The sequence below is a fragment of the Salvelinus namaycush genome, chromosome 28 (genome assembly GCF_016432855.1).
Source record: "Salvelinus namaycush isolate Seneca chromosome 28, SaNama_1.0, whole genome shotgun sequence".
In the NCBI taxonomy this organism is placed as follows: domain Eukaryota; kingdom Metazoa; phylum Chordata; class Actinopteri; order Salmoniformes; family Salmonidae; genus Salvelinus; species Salvelinus namaycush.
The window spans coordinates 29,712,177-29,729,179 of NC_052334.1; the positions used below are offsets into that span (position 1 = coordinate 29,712,177).

A 17,003-nucleotide genomic window follows, 5' to 3' on the forward strand; every position below is an offset into this window, starting at 1 on the left:
AAATCAGGGGGGATGGGTGAGGATAGCATGGGAATCTGTTTACGGTCTTTGATCTCATCTTAGGTCACAAGCCTCTCCTAGCTCATATCATTCTGCTTGGGGGCAGTCGGCTTAACAGAGATGTGGTCGATAAATTAAATTGAATTGCTTAATTGTTTATCTCCTCGTGCACTTACTAACACATTCTTCTGCTGGCATAAAACACACTATAGCCTTGAGAATAAGTGTTCTATTCTCACGCTCATGACAAGCCCCCCCATCCAGCCCAGACCGCACGCAACAAACCAAGGCCAACACTTACACATAGCTAGATAACAAAAACGTTTAAGATGTTTTATTTAAAGAAAATGCATGGTCATACATACGATACAAACATTGACAGAAAGGCAGGAATGCATTATAAGATCATTCAGGTTGCACTTAACCATTCCCACTGAGCAAAAGGATTATAGTAACAATACAGAAACACATATTTAAATATAAAATGCCTCTAAAGAAATGTCAGCGTCAAAATACAAACTTGATCCTAGAGACGTAAGCATAGGGACAACAATTTGGGTTTCTACGTACATGACCAGTCCTGTAACCAGCGAATAATTATGGGCTTCAGTTACAACAAAGCAGAGGAAAGGGAAGTGTCCATTACAATGACCAGTCCAGTTAGACTGCTGTGCCTCTCTCCAAATTCTGCTTGATCTCAGCTGTGTATTTGCCATAGAACCGCTCTGCCTTCTTGTTGAACTTGGCGTTCCTCTCGTTGATGTAGTCAATGTCTGCGTCATCGTTGTAGGCCCTACGCCGGCTGTATTTGGCCCGCTTCTCGATCCTGTGAAGAACAGCAAAGGATCAGTGTCAAGAAACCAAAAGGACACACAAACAACTTACAAACCAAAAGGACAACAATCATAGTAGAAAAACCTCATTCAGTTACTTAAAATCCAGTCTCTCCAGAATGACTCACCATCACACAAAAGCAACAATCCCTAAAGACGGTACACGTTCATATGCCAAAGCACCAATGAACAACCTTACTCTTCTACTCGAACACACAGGCACACACAGAGTCAATTCGCTAACTCACAGCCTTTAGTTAGTGTCTTCTAAGCAGAGATGTGCGTCATGCCCTGGCAGCCCAGTCTCATCTCTCACAGGAGCATCACTAACACAAGGCCGCCCTAAATATAGCTGGGTGCTGAGAGAGGAGAGAATGAGGTCTAATGTAACCCAGGGACACTAGGGCAAGGAATATGCTGGTCAGGTGTGTGGGACTTGAGGACTTGACCTCAGGGGTTAAAGCAACAAAAAATAATAATAATGACTGAAACCTACGTCAATTTCAGATTGACTGGGGCCAAGTTAGCCCCCCATTTCATGTCAGAAAGTAATGACCATCATGCTTTTAGGGAAAGAGGATCATTTTGCACAGTATGACTTCGACCAGTTCCAGTCCCCTTGCTTAGGTGGCCCGGGGTCCTCCCTAATATCATTTTTATGTAGGAGAACTGAGAAGCTCAGTTCTGGTGACTTTTTAAAAGGAAATTCTACTCCAAAATGAAATAAAATGACACCATCTAAAATACAATTTCCACCCCCAGAAAAGAGCCCAATAACATATTGGTTAACATGTAAAAAAATTATGTTAACATATTGGAACAGGCATATAGCCAATAAGCATCATCACCTGTATCCTGACTGATGCAGCATAGTGGCTATAAAATGTACATGGACAAACCCCATGCTTCAGCCTATCTGCAGTTACCACAGTGCAGTGGTGTAAAGTACTTAAGTAAAAAATACTTTAAAGTACTACATAAGTAGTTTTTTGGGGTATCTGTACTTTACTATTTATATTTTTGACAACTTTTACTTCACTACATTCCAAAAGAAAATGTACTTTAACATCATACATTTTCTGACACCCAAAAGTACATTTTGAATGCTTAGCAGGACAGGAAAAAGGTCCAATTATTGCACTTATCAAGAGAACATCCCTGGTCATCCCTACTGCCTCGGATCTGGCAGACTCACTAAACACACTTTGTTTGCAAATTATGTCTGAGTGTTGGAGTGTGCGTAATATAGGGAATTTTAAATTATTTATACTTTTACTTTCAATACTTTAGTATATTTTAGCAATCACATTTACTTTTGATACTTAAGTAGACTTTCACTTGAGTCATTTTCTATTAAGGTATCTATACTGTCACTCAAGTATGACAATTGTGTACAATTTCCCACCGCTGCCACATTGGACATAACATCCTGATTATTATGAATAATTATTTTATTGACCTTATAAGATGCCATTGCCCCTTTAAGAGCTCTGTTGCACAGCTGCACCTAAACCATGCTTGAAACTCCGGTTGTAACTGCATTTGTAAATCAATGCCTCTCGCGCAATAGCCGGATTAGATGACAACGCACGCTTCAAATGGGGCAGAAGGCCGTGTGGCCAGATTGCTAGCAACAATGACAAGACACTGCCATCTGGGGAATCGTAGGTGACTCGTTTCAGCTAGTTATATTGTTCTTGATACCATGTCTTGTTTTGAGGTGTTTTGACTGATGTCATGTCTATGCTAATATGGTTGAAATTCACAAGCTAAACAACAATTGTTACAATGTAGTTGGGAGACAAAAAGTGCTCATTGTGCAAATGTATTTATGTTTTCAATAAACATGTCAACAATCCAAGCCAACCCCATCTGTTTTGCCCCAGAGTTGCACACGCGCCGGTTTTGTTGCTAAACAACCAACCAGTCTATCGAAAGAGTAAAGAAATAAAACTGGGACCCCCCTCTTTTTTAACAAAAGCCAAAACTGCTTTCAAAAGTGTTTTCCTGTAATTGTATTAAGAATAGTTGTGCATTGACTGCTTGTCAGAAAACATTTCCCTCCCTATGGCTCTTCGCAACTTCAATGCGCCTCAAAATAAATATTTATCTCATATAGAACACGCAACAAGCTGACTAGGTAAATAGGTCAACTATTCTACTATGGGGTTGTTTGATTTCGTCCTGAGTGATAAAGTAGAGGCTTTGAATGACTTTGCCAGCAGTATCAGTAGTAGGCTAGACACCGCCGTTTGAGTTGGGCTCTGTGTCTTATAGACTACTGTTAGGGACTACTCCCTTCATCTGAACATCGGAGTGTCTGCAACAATCACGCATGTCAGTTCAGAGGACATATTTCGTAGAACAGACATGCTTCTGTATTAGGCTGGGTCATTTCTAATGCCGAGCGGTTATTGCTTTTTGAGGTCGGTTCGATAAAAAAAAAAAAAGGAATCACAGTTTTCGATAAAACAATAAAAGTCCCATGATGGTAGTGACTGGCCATTAATGCTCGTCACTTATTAACCATAATTTATTCACATGACTTGGAATGAAATAATAAAGCCATCTCATCTCTATAGAGCTGCTGCCTATTCTGTCTGACAAAAATCACTATTTTAGTAGTGCTTCAAATTAAACAAGGCATACTTTTATGACTGCTGAATACCAACTATCAATCACTTAGATCATGTATTCTCTCAGACTACTTGTCTACGCCTCACAGACCCGGACAAGTTTAAGCGGGCGCGCAATGAATTATGGTCATTGTTGTTAACTACCACGTTTACTGCGCTAAACTATGTAGAATATTGGCCTTTTGGAAACTACAACTCCCTACTACATTTCAGTTGATTGCAATCAGTTGTACAACTGACTAGGTATCCCTCTTTCCCTTACATTGCACAGTTCAGGCTTGATTCATCTCTACAGAAACTGCACATTGAGCTCTCAGAAAAAAACGCGAACAAAATGGAATTCAAAATTATTTTACCGACATCGGTCAATTAGTTGTTTAAAAAATAACCAACATTTTGGTTAATCGCTCAGCACTAGTCATTTCCAAACTATCTCCAAATCCATGATATCTCCAGGACCCATATGACAGAAATCCATCGCATTGATGGAGAACTATAACCCCTGTGACCTTAGCTGGTATGGAAGGTCCAGTGTGCAGCTTGACTGGTCTATTCCATGGCCATTCTTTCAAAAGGCACGCCATGCATTATTGAATTGGGCAAATGCATTCTTCTGACAGCCTATCCGGCCAACTGAAAATCAGAGATGAGAGCTCATTAACTAGGACACTCCCAGTCCCCCACTAAGATAGAAAGTGAGAGAGACAAGAGTTTTCCAGCACCTTCCCAGCGGGAGATACCTTAACAGCCTTATCAGCCAGCCCCATCAGGCTTAACACTGGGGCTTATTCAGTAGGTATTAGATATGCCGCAGGTTTCATGCACGCAAAGGTCTGCCTGCCCCATTCACGAAGGGCTCTCATTCTTGTTTTGGACTCCAGTGCGTTGAATGCAAGGTCAGAAGGGGATAGGATCTTAGTCTGTGTTACGCTTACTGTTTCTCCACATCCTCCACCATGCGGTCGATGCCCTCCTTGGAAGGGACGTGGGTCCCATGGATCAGACTGTTGGATGTGGGGTGGAAATCCTCACCGCTGTGAGACAGAACAGGAGAGTCAGTTAACATAATAGGCATTATAATGATCCTCCTCTACGCCATCCATCTCTCCAAACTGAATACCAGTCATCTCTATGACTGGGAACATTATGCTGTAGTGTAGTTCACCCTTCACAGCTCCACATGTGGCAGCCATTAAGGGGAAAAACCTGTGGGTACTGAACTCATCTTTGGCTGATCAAGAAAGCCCACCATAACTATAACCATACCATTCCTCTCGAGCGTTTGCCTCACATTGACGCTTTCAAGACATGAAATGACTGAGTCTGTGGCTATGTCAAAACGAACCCAGGAGCAGGAGAGGGGCACGCTGATCTGTGAAAACTGGGATGGCAGCATCGATTATCTAAAATAACTGAAAGCTTAAGGCCAACGAAAAAAAAATATGTCATGCTACTCATTTTATGGGGGAAATACGGTCTTCTCTGAAACACTCAGTAATGGAAGAGAGGCGTTTTATGAGGAGGCTCCAACTCACCACTGCTCTCGCTGCCTCTCGTAGCCATCCATGTCTGGTTTGATCTGCTTGGTGAGGCGCTGGTACTGTCGCAGCTGGGCCTCTGCGTAACCTGCGGGCCAATGGCAGCAAACAAGAGGGGGTATAATTACCGGAACTAACTTCAAGCAGGCGCAAAGCCCTGCGACAAAACCTGCGTCTGGTTAAGGGAGATGAGGCCCTTTCAAGCCCCTCTGGTGATAATTCTCTCCCCAGAGGTTTAATTCAGAGACGTTTTGATGCAACAGATGGCAGCCATATTTGGGGAACGCAGCGATCCTTTTTGGCAAATTAAATTGGAGGCAGTTAAAAATTATTTATCCCAAGGGGTCTTTACACGCACCCAGAATTGCTCTGTACAGGGCTGCACTGCGGTGGAGTGACTGTACCACGTCCAGTAGCCCTATCCCGCAATCTAATTTCTGCTGCCTTAAAGGCTGGTCTTTGTGGAGCTGAGGTCTTTACAAACAACCAGGCTCTACAGAACATTAAAAAGTCACTCTTTCCCACTTGTTTCTCCAGGCGTAAATCTTATTTTAGGCGATAGCTTGATAAAAATAAAAAAAAGATTGAGGATGTACAGCACGACATACTGATAGGTGTTCTCCAAGCCCACGATTGAATGGCCCTCAAAACATCTGTGTCATTGTGTTGTGTGACAAAACTGCACATTTTAAAGCGGCCTTTTATTGTCCCCTTTTAAGGTGCACCTGTGTAATGATCATGCTGTTTAATCAGCATCTTGATATGCCACACCTGTCAGGTGGTTGGATTTTCGTGGCAAAGGACAAAAACTCACTAACAGTGATGTAAACATATGTGCCCATTTTTGTTTTTGAGAAATAAGCTTTTTATGCGTATGGAAATGTCTGCAAATTTGTTTTGCTCATGAAACCAACACTTTGCATGTTGCGTTTATATTTTTGTTCAGTATAATATATATAATAGCCTATAACTAGGGACCAGAGTTTTTCTTGTTCAGGAAAGGTGACCAGCTGAGGGATTGAAGTCCTGTTCGCTCAGTAAAGGAGTCCTATCTCTCACCTGAGAATCCTGGGTCAGGGTTCTTCTTCTTCTTCTTTCTCTCCCACCGCTCAGCATCCTCAGCACTGATCTCTAGCAGTTTCACCCTGTCATAGTCCTCCCCTTTGGCCGCACACTCCTGAAATCACACAGAAACACACCAAGTCACTAAACAGCAACAGAGTACATACAATTACTAGATAAACTTATAACATGACTAATCTATTATCCTAAGGTACATAACTTGCAGGACTTATGACATCTTTTTGACCAGCCAACAAAAAAACATTTTACTGTTCATCCAACAAGCAGTGTCTGTGATAATTATTTCACCTTAGTTCTGCCACTGTATATAGTCATTACTACATTAACAATATTACGTTGTGTCATAAACATCAAAAATCTCCCCGCAAGATAAAACACGCATCTTCATTTCACCGTTAGAATCAGCAAGTTTCGACTTCCCGTGTATTTGTCTGCTCATTGTGAACCACAAGGTCCAGCATTCATAGTGAATGCACAATGGGGCCAGAGCAGTAAGCTCCACCCCACACCGAGCTGTAGTATTTTAGAAGTTGCAAAGAAATGTGTCACCTTGTATATCTAGCAATGAATCTGCCGATCAGAACGTCGCTGAAAGACGTCCAATGGCTCTATCGAACAAGGACAACCATATCTACATGCCGACAAACGTATAGTATGATCGGTATAACAGAGGCTTCGCGAAATTCCACAAAGCAGGACTACATATCAATCATTGGTGTACCGTTCGGCGAGCAAATCCCAGACCTGCCTTCTTTGTGGCCAATTGTGTGTGAAACATCTCACTGACCTCGAAATTCCTCAGACATGATCAAAACAAACCCAAAGTCACCCTCGGTGAAATTTCCCTTTATGCATAGCAGTTAACTATGTACGTTGATAAAGACCTTTTTCTTTTCATCGGTCATGAGTTCCCACTCCAGACGGGCTTTCTTAGCCTCCCAGTTAGTTGGCAGCTTCAGTCTCTTGTCCTCCTCCACAACCTCCTTGTGATTGAGCTTGCGTGCTTCATTCTGCAACAGATACCACAAAATACATACATTCCAGAACTTGAATACAAAGAACACAGATCCAAGCTATACCATATAAACTCAAGCTACTTGTGAGCTCAAATGAGGGTAGGCTACTAAGATGTTACTAACCCATTCATAAAATGCTAACTACCTTTAGTACCCATTGACAATAGTATGTTCTGGCCGGGGAAATTGTGATGAGCAACGATGCTCATTCTGAACCTTAAAACTCATTGCTTGCGGTATGGTTTTGGAATGTTGACGAGCTCAGGGGGAGGATTTCCTTCCACAGAGACATCAGGGATTGTAATATACTCTGTTTCACGGAAGCATGGCTCTCTTGGGATATACTTTGGGTCCGTACAGCCAGTTGGGTTTTCAGTTTATTGCGCAGACAGGAATAAATGTCTCTCCGGGAAGAAGGACGGGGTTGTATGTTTCATGATTAACTACTCATGGTGTGATTGTGATAACATACAGAAACTCAAGTCCTTTTGTTCACACGACCTAGAATACCTCACAATCAAATGCCGACCGTATTACCTCCAAAGAGAATTATCTTCGGTTAGTCACAGCCGTGCATATTCCCCCCCAAGTAGAGGTTGACCGATTATGATTTTTCAATGCCGATACCGATTAATATGTAATAATGACAAGTACAACAATACTGAATGAACACTTATTTTAACTTAAAATCAATTTAGTCTCAAATAAATAATGAAACATGTTCAATTTGGTTTAAATAACGTAAAAACAGTGTTGGAGAAGAAAGTAGAAGTGCAATATGTGCCATGTAAAAAAGATAGCGTTTAAGTTACCTGCTCAGAACATGAGAACATATGAAAGCTGGTGGTTCCTTTTAACATGAGTCTTCAATATTCCCAGTTAAGAAGTTTTAGGTTCTAGTGCAGAAAGCAGAGCTTGTCTGCATGCTCCCCTATCTGCATGCTCCCCTATCAGTCTGCTCCTCCGCTTATCATAAATGATTCCCATCTCACTGAACACTCTCTCACCTGGGACTGAAGAAGGTGGAGGACAGAGAAACTTCTTTGCCAGTGGAGTGAGTGATTGAAGTATGTCCTCATTCTGCTTCCACCACTCCAAAGGAAAGCCGCTCTTTTTGTCAATGACGGGCTCTGTGAGGTAACGCTCCAGCTCAATTTCAAAACTGCACTGGACTTCAGCCTTGCCCTCTTGGCTTCCAAGGATTCTAGCGTAGAGGCTGTCCATCTTTGCACCTGGATCTGGGTCCTCCTCTTCACTCGTCCCAACTGCTGTGGCTCTGGGATTTGGTTTCATTAGTAGGTCAGACTCCTCCTTCAGCCTCCTCAGGGACAGCACTTTTTCTAGTGCTGTCCCTGAGGTGAAGGCGTAGCTCTTGTAACGTGGATCCAGGACAGTTGCCAGCCCCAGGCACTGTCACCTCGGCCTTGGAGAACCGCCTTGTCAGACTATCCAACATGGTCTTCCGTAAAGTTGATGCCTTGAGTAGAAGAACCCTCTTGCTACAGTATCAGCATCAGCACACTGGGGATGATGCATGCAGCTGTAGAGTTGGAGTGGCTCATCTCCAGTGTCACGTCCTCCATACAGTTGAAGTCAGAAGTTTACATACACCTTAGCCAAATACATTTAAACTCAGTTTTACCTCTTTAGGCCACTTCAATGCTACGGCTATTCGTTCAAATACACAAAAATAGGAGTCAACCTCTGACTCTCTGAACAAAGGTACCAAGACAATCTGCCTACTAATGTCAAAAGTGTTGGGATCTCTAGTTGGTGAGGACGGCTCACTAACAGTCACTGCAGGAACGAAGGCTAGCCTCGCAGTCTCTGCCTCCAGTTCCATCTGGCGCATTTTTAACTCCATCTGCCGCTGTTCTCGTTCTGCCTCAATTTTACACATCTCCATTTTTAACTCCATCTGCCGCTGTTCTGCCTCAATTTTACACATCTCCAACTGGAGAGTCTCTCGCCTAATTTGGGCTCTCTCTTCCGCCTCCAGTTGGAACTGTATGGAACGGACATCCCTCCTGGCATCACCGGTTGAAAGTGGGGAGAGTGGATCAAAACGGGGCAATGTGGCTGGAGCTTTAGCCTCGCCCTCAGACACCACTGGGCTTAGAGGAGCAGCAACATCCCCTACAGGGGTAGTAGGCTCAGGCAGCGGTAATACAAGCACCTGCTCTTCCAACAAAACATTCAACACTAATTGTTTAACCTCCGCTTTAACTACATTCTGTGGAATCAATACTGAATAATGGTCAGCCAAGGTCATTAAATCAATTCTACGACACCTATCAAAAACCTCCCACGAAGGGTTATCCAAAAAGGACTTCAAATCAAATGTAGCCATTTTTAAATACTACACAGAGCCAACAAATAGCAAACACCAACTCTACTTTAGCTATAACGTTCAACACTGAACTAGACCACTAAAACAATCTGCACAAGCGGTATGGGTGTCAGTAATGACAGATCCCGGATGAGCCCCCACTCTTGTCCTGCTGCAGTAGAACAGCACCAGCACCTCTGGCACTAGCATCTACCTCAAGTTGAAACGGTTTTTCAAAATCCGGAGCAGCAAGTACAGGGGTATTACACAAGAGGGCTTTCGCAGATTCAAAAGCTATTTTACAATCCGGAGACCACACAAATGATTTAGCCGGACTGAGCAAATCGGTCAATGGAGCAACTACCGCAGAGAAATTTTGACAGAAACTACGGTAGTAGCCCACCATCCCTAAAAAGCGGCGTAGCTGTCGTCTGGTGGTAGGTGCGGGAAATGCAGTTATAGCCAAGACCTTGGCATCTACAGGGCGCACCTGTCCATGGCCGACCTCTTTGCCAAGATATTTTCCTACCTCATGACGCCATCTATTTTGTGAAGTGCACCAGTCCCTCCTGCAGCAAAGCACCTCCACAACATGATGCTGCCACACCCATGCTTCACGGTTGGGATGGTGTTCTTCGGCTTGCAAGCATCCCCCTTTTTCCTCCAAACATAACGATGGTCATTATGGCCAAACAGTTATATTTTTGTTTCATCAGACCAGAGGACATTTCTCCAAAAAGTACAATCTTTGTCCACTTGTGCAGTTGCAAACCGTAGTCTGGCTTTTTTTAATGGCGGTTTCGGAGCAGTGGCTTCTTCCTTGCTGAGCGGCCTTTCAGGTTACGTCGATATAGGACTCATGTTACTATGGATATAGATACTTTTGTCAAGCAAAGAGGCACTGAGTTTGAAGGTAGGCCTTGAAATACATCCACAGGTACATCTCCAATTGACTCAAACAATGTCAATTAGCCTATCAGAAGCTTCTAAAGCCATGACATCATTTTCTGGAATATTCCAAGCTGTTTAATGGCAGTCAACTTGGTGTATGTAAACTTCTGACCCACTGGAATTGTGATACAGTGAATTGTAAGTGAAATAATCTGTCTGTAAACAATTGTTGGGAAAATTACTTGTGTCATGCACAAAGTAGATGCTTAGGAGACACAAATACTCTCAACTGTTTGAATAATAAAACTAGAGTTTAAGGTTACCTGTGATGAATGTTGAAAAAAACAACGAATTTCTATATGCAGGGAATCCTATTTTAATAACGGGCATGATAAGAATTGACTACCAAAGTGTGAGTCATAATTCCCATGACACCTTCCAGTAAAATCTGAAAAGCGGTTCCATCATTAATTCCATAGGATATTTTTAGATTCACTTCGTGTAGGCTTACACCACCTTGCCAATTTGGTAACTGTGTAGATATCCATAGGACAAGGTAACTCTGATCAATATCGGCTAAATATAAGCAAAGATATATTTTTTTTGTAGAGTGGATTTATGAAAATGTTGACAAACCTTACCCTAGCAAGATTTACACGAGTATCAAAACGCTGAGGTGGTTTAAGCCTGCACGAAACACAGACCTTATTTGAAGTAGATCAAGACATTCCCTATGGAAGACATGAACAGTAATATAACGAAGGAACCCCTTCAAGCCGCAAGTTATTATAGGCATTATGACACGTCAACTATTTCTCTCTATACCATTTGTATTTCATATACCTTTGACCATTGGATGTTATTATAGGCACTTTAGTATTGCCAGCCTAATCTCGGGAGTTGATAGGCTCGAAGTCATAAACAGCACTGTGCTTCAAGCATTGCTAAGAGCTGCTGGCAAACGCAGTAAAGTGCTGTTTGAATGAATGCTTACGAGCCTGCTGCTGCCTACCACCGCTCAGTCAGACTGCTCTATCAAATCATAGACTTAATTATAATATAATAAACACACATAAATACAAGGCTTTGGTCATTAATATGGTCAAATCCAGAAACTATAATTTTTTTTTAATCCAGAAACTACTCTGCTTGCACTGAATGCAAAAGAAGTGACAATTTCCCTAGTTAATATTGCCTGCTAACATGAATTTCGTTTAACTAAATATGCAGGTTGAAAAAAATATACTTCTGCGTATTGATTTTAAGAATGGCATTGATGTTTATGGTTAGCTACATTTGTGCAACGATTGTGCTTTTTTCGCGAATGTGCTTTTGTTAAATCATCACCTGTTTGGCGAAGTAGGCTGTGATTCAACAATAAATTAACAGGCACCGCATTGATTATATGCAACGCAGGACAAGCTAGTTAACCTATTAATATCATCAACTATGTGTAGTTAACTAGTGAAGATTGATTGTTTTTTTATAAGTTTAATGCTAGCTAGCAACTTACCTTGGCTCCTTGCAGCCACAAGGTCCTTTTGATGCTGCACTCGCATAACAGGTACCACGCAGTCTCCTTGTGGATTGCAATGTAATCAGCGTCCAAAAAGGCCGATTACTGATTGTTATGAAAACTTTAAAGTCGGCCGAATTAAAATTGACCATGCCAATTAAATCGGTCGACCTCTACCCTCAAGCTGATACCACGACGGCCCTCAAAGAACTTCACTGGACTTTATGCAAATAGGCAGTGGCTGGGACTGAGATGTCACAGGAAGACCAAAAAGATCATCAAGGTCAACAACCACCCGAGCCACTGCCTGTTCACCCCGCTATCATCCAGAAGGCGAGGTCAGTACAGGTGCATCAAAGCTGGGACCGAGAGACTGAAAAACAGCTTCTATCTCAAGGCCATCAGACTGTTAAATAGCCATCACTAGCACATCAGAGGCTGCTGCCCTATATACATAGACTTTAAAATCACTGGCCACTAATAATAAAACACTAGTCACTTGAATAATGTTTACATATTTTGTATGACTTATCTAATATGTATATATCATCTTCTATTCTACTGTATCTTAGTCTATGCTGCTGACCAAACATTTATATATTCTTAATTCATTCCTTTACTTTAGATGTGTGTGTATTGTTGCGGAATTGTTGGATATTACTTGTTAGATATTACTGCAATGTTGGAGCTAGAAAGACAAGTATTTCGCTACACCTGGAATAACATCTGCTAAACACGTGTATGTGACCAATAACATTTGATTTGCATAGATTCCCTTTGACTTTTGCTTTGGACAGTAAGATTAATTAACTCAATATAGCCATCTGCTGGCTTTTGGGCTAGATTATTGGTCTATTAAGGAGAAACGTTAGGCTCCTTTAGTCCATTAAATGGGCCAAGACGTTACTAGAAGGTGTCTGAAATAGGAGAACCTTTGAACAAACTCACCCTTTTGAAATGCAGTTCCCGGAATTTTCGGAGGTTCTCCTCTCTCTTCTGAGATGCAGCACTTTCGGTCGGCTCATAACTGACCGAAGCAGATCCCTAATAAATCGCATAAACATTAGTTAGCTAACATAAGTACTAACTCGAATGTTGGATCCACGCTGTACAATGGCAAGACACAGCAAGGTAACGTTAGCTAAGTTATCATGCTAATCCATACCACAAACACATCAGTGGTTAAAAGCAAATCGAAAAACATCTAGCTAAGAGGTATAAAGGGAATGGTCTGAAAAGCTAGCAAGTTAGCTAGCTACGGCTGTTAGCGCTAGCCATGAGACTGTAAACAGACATTAGAAGTACTGATATGGGTTCTCCATTGGGTACACTAATATATTTCAAATGTCAGTTTGATTTTCAGTAACTGTATATCTTAGTCAAAACTAATGAACCCCCCCCCTTTTTATTATTTCAGGTTATAATTCGTCAAAACACCAACCTCAGCGCAGGACGCCATCGTTGAGCTGGCAGTCAGGAAGTCTTCACCCTGAATGTCGGATGTTACGCAATGAACAAAACAGGATCGTCATCATATAAATATTGTAAAATCAAAGAGCTCATATTATTTTGCTTATTTAGATTTTATTTAATTAGATGCAAGGGGGGGTCAATGGACTACTATATTGTCATGGTGTCAATAACATATTCAGGAATTCATTGATAGGTGGATACAAAAATGTCAACAAGTTTTCAAGTGATCCTTTCCCCCAATTGAATAGCCCACTTCAACCACAGATGTGCACATATTTTTGATAGGTTTACTAATGAATTATTTCCGGTAAGATACTACCACTAACCTGAGCTTTTAAAAAAATGTTCTGTAAGTATTGAGGATCAAAGAACAGTGACTCATTGGATATGTCAGGGAGGCATGAACCAGAATACGTCCTAACAGGAGACGTTTGATATTGCGAATATCCTTTAAACCCATTAAGCATTTGTATTCACCAGCTTGTCAAGTTTAATCATGTCAAAATAAGTTTGTTACTCAGAAAATATGGAGTTTCGATTAGCACCTATCGTCCTTTCCTGCCGTCACGGTCCAAAAAAGGTCTAAATGAAATAGTTACATACAACTGAAAAAAAATCCTCTTCGGGCATTATCAATGTTTTCAGCTATTAAGACCTGTGCATGGCAATAAGGTTAGTGCTGTGCTATCCGGGATCATTGGAACGTGAGCGATTGAAAGTGCCGAATAGGCTTTTTTTTCAGTTTGTACATTTTTATTTAGACTTTTTTTGTAAGTACATACCGGCCGTGACGGCAGTAAATGACGACAGATGCTAATCGAAACTCCATATTTGGAGAGTAAGGAACATATTTTGACATTATTACGCTTGAAACGCTGGTGAACGGCAAGTTGAATGGCTGCTTCCTGGGCTCAAATGAGATTCCCCATATCAAAGTCTAATTTAAGGCCAGATTCTGGTTCAAGGGAGACATAGCCATTAGTTGCACAAACTATGACAAAAACCTGTAAAATTATGAACAGATAGAAAGCTATCTGAGTATTAATCTGAGCCTAGGGGAAAGTCTTTGTCCTCATGCCTAGAGGAAAGTCAAAGTCATTCTACTACCCAAGAGTGGTAAACTGTTGGAAAAAGTTGTGTTTGACCAAATACAATGCTATTTCTCTGTAAACACATGAACAACAGACTTTCAGCATGCTTATATAGAAGGGCACTCAACATGTACTCCACTGACACAAATGTCTGATTATTGGTTGAAATAAAATGATAATTAGAAGATTGTGGGAGCTGTACTGTTAGATTTCAGTGCAGCCTTTGATATTATTGACCATAACCTGTTGTTGAGAACTTAAGTGTTATGACTTTTCAACATCTGTCATATCGTGAATTTGGAACTATCTATCGAAGGGTTTTCTTTAATGGAAGCTTCTCTAATATCAAACATGTAACGTGTGGTGTATCTCAGGGCAGCTCTGTAGGCCCTCTACTATTTTCTATTTTTACCAATGACCTGCCACTAGCATTAAACAAAGCATGCATGTCCATGTATGCTGATGATTCAACCATATACTAATGAAGTAATTGACACCCTTACCATAGAGTTGCAGTCTGTTTTGGAATGGGTGGCCAGTAATAAACTGGTCCTGAACATCTCTAAAACTAAGAGCATTGTATTTGGTACAAATCATTCCCTAAGTTCTAGACCTCATTTGAATCTGGTAATGAATGGTGTGGCTGTTGAACAAGTTGAGGAGACTAAATTACTTGGTGTTACCTTAGATTGTAAACTGTCATGGTCAAAACATGTAGATTCAATGGTTGTAAAGATGGGGAGAGATCTGTACGTAATTAAGAGATGCTCTGCTTTTATGACACCACACTCCAAAAAGCAAGTCCCGCAGGCTCTAATTTTGTCTTATCTTGATCATTGTCTAGTCGTGTGGTCGAGTGCTGCAAGGAAAGAACAGAGCGGCAGGTCTTGCTCTTCACTGTAATCAGAGGGCTAATATAAATACTATGCATGCCAGTCTCGCTTAGCTAATAGCTGAGGAGAGACTGACTGCATCACTTCTTATTTTTATAAAAAGATGAATGTGTTGAAAATTCCAAATTGTTTGCATAGTTAACTTACACAGAGCTCTGACACTCACACTTACCCCACCAGACATGCCACCAGGGATCTTTTCACAGTCCCCAAATCCAGAACAAATTCAAGAAAGCATACAGTATTATATAGAGCCATTATTGCATGGAACTCCCTTTCATCTCATATTTCTCAAATGAACAGCAAACCTGGTTTCAAAAAACAGATAAAGCAACACCTCACAGCCCAACGCCTCTCCCCTATTTGACCTAGATAGTTTGTGTGTGTATTGATATGTAGGCTACGTGTGCCTTTTTAAAATGAATGGAGTTCAGTCCTTGTCTATTAATGTTCTGTATTATGTAATGTTTCAGGTTTTGTGTGGACCCCAGGAAGAGTAGCTGCTGCTTTCTCAACAGCTAAGGGGAACCCTAATAAAATACCAAATACCACTATAGCAAATTGTGTCATTCTGTGCGAGCCAAATCTTTTATTGTGACACCATGAAAAAAGTAATTGCTTTGCATCTTGCGTTTCATAATAACATCTGTGTTGAAATTAAAACCAGACTTTTACTTTTTTCTTTTGATGTTTAATCAAACAAAATATTGGAAATAAGCGTCACTCACGCATATTGTGATTACAGATATGACTGGAAGCAATAGAGTAGAAAGTATGAAAGGTCAGACATCAGTTTCACGTAAAGTCAGATGTCAGATTTCCACACCGACAGAGACCAGAGACCATGGCAGTGACTGTTGATTTGTTTGAAGTCTCAGTTGTTATGCTCTTTCACTGAACAGAAAGGGAATCTCATAACAATTAACAATGCATCTATTTCTTTGCTAATTCAATACAGTATACAGTAGGCTTAGGTCTGAATATAGGTATTAAATATGATTTTAAGATCTGATCGTAAGACAGAAGTAAACCCTTTTCAACTGCAACTTTAGCATGTTTGACTTGCCAGAATGTATGTATTCCCTATTTGATTACATTATACTAATATAGCTCCACTTAATTAGGATGTAATTAAGTGTAGTTTATAGTCTTAGATTAAAGCATCCTAGATCACAGGCAATGTTAATGGAGTGATGCATTTTCACTGGGAACCAGATGGGAGCACGTCACAGCGAAGCAAAACAACACTAATGTAATGGGCAGGGCCCTGCCATTGCAGGAAATAAAAAAGAGGGTAAAGTGCTTGAAAAAAGCAATAGCAACGGAACACAAAATGGTGGCTTAGAGAACATTTATTTGGTATAGTGAAGGAGACAGTAACCTGACTCAGGCTAGTAGGATTTCTTCTTTTGACTCCATGTTTTCCTCATACTCTGGCAAATGATGATATGCATGTGAGCATCTGCGCTTTTGAATATGAGCGTGTGGAATGTCCTTTTTGTTGTTACTCAAAAGCAATACATCTCTCCAGTGCCATTAATCTTTCCAGATTTTGACACATACAGTACCAGTCAAATGTTTGGACACATCAACTCATTCCAGGGTTTTTCTTTTCTTAAACTATTTTCTACATTGTAGAATAATAGTGAATACATCAAAACTATGAAATAACACATATGGAATCATGTAGTAGCCAAAAAAGGG

At 41.0% G+C, this 17,003-nt stretch overlaps 1 protein-coding gene across 1 annotated transcript; it reads right to left on the reverse strand.

Annotated features, from left to right (window-relative positions):
- Window positions 1-308: 308 nt before the first annotated feature.
- Window positions 309-13,337, reverse strand: LOC120023214 (pre-mRNA-splicing factor syf2-like). Its single transcript, XM_038967253.1, has 7 exons — window positions 13,284-13,337; window positions 12,791-12,886; window positions 6,975-7,100; window positions 6,067-6,184; window positions 5,005-5,095; window positions 4,405-4,503; window positions 309-826 (listed from the first exon to the last, which is right to left on the reverse strand). Exons 1-7 carry the CDS (start codon window positions 13,299-13,301, stop codon window positions 661-663), a joined length of 714 nt encoding a protein of 237 aa, XP_038823181.1. The 5' UTR covers window positions 13,302-13,337; the 3' UTR covers window positions 309-660.
- Window positions 13,338-17,003: the final 3,666 nt, after the last annotated feature.

Coding starts and splice junctions, on each gene's coding strand:
- LOC120023214 (XM_038967253.1), bottom strand. Junction 7,101..12,790: donor GGGAACTGCATTTCAAAAGG/GTGAGTTTGTTC, acceptor TATCTGTTGCAG/AATGAAGCACGCAAGCTCAA. Junction 5,096..6,066: donor CCCTGACCCAGGATTCTCAG/GTGAGAGATAGG, acceptor ATTGGCCCGCAG/GTTACGCAGAGGCCCAGCTG.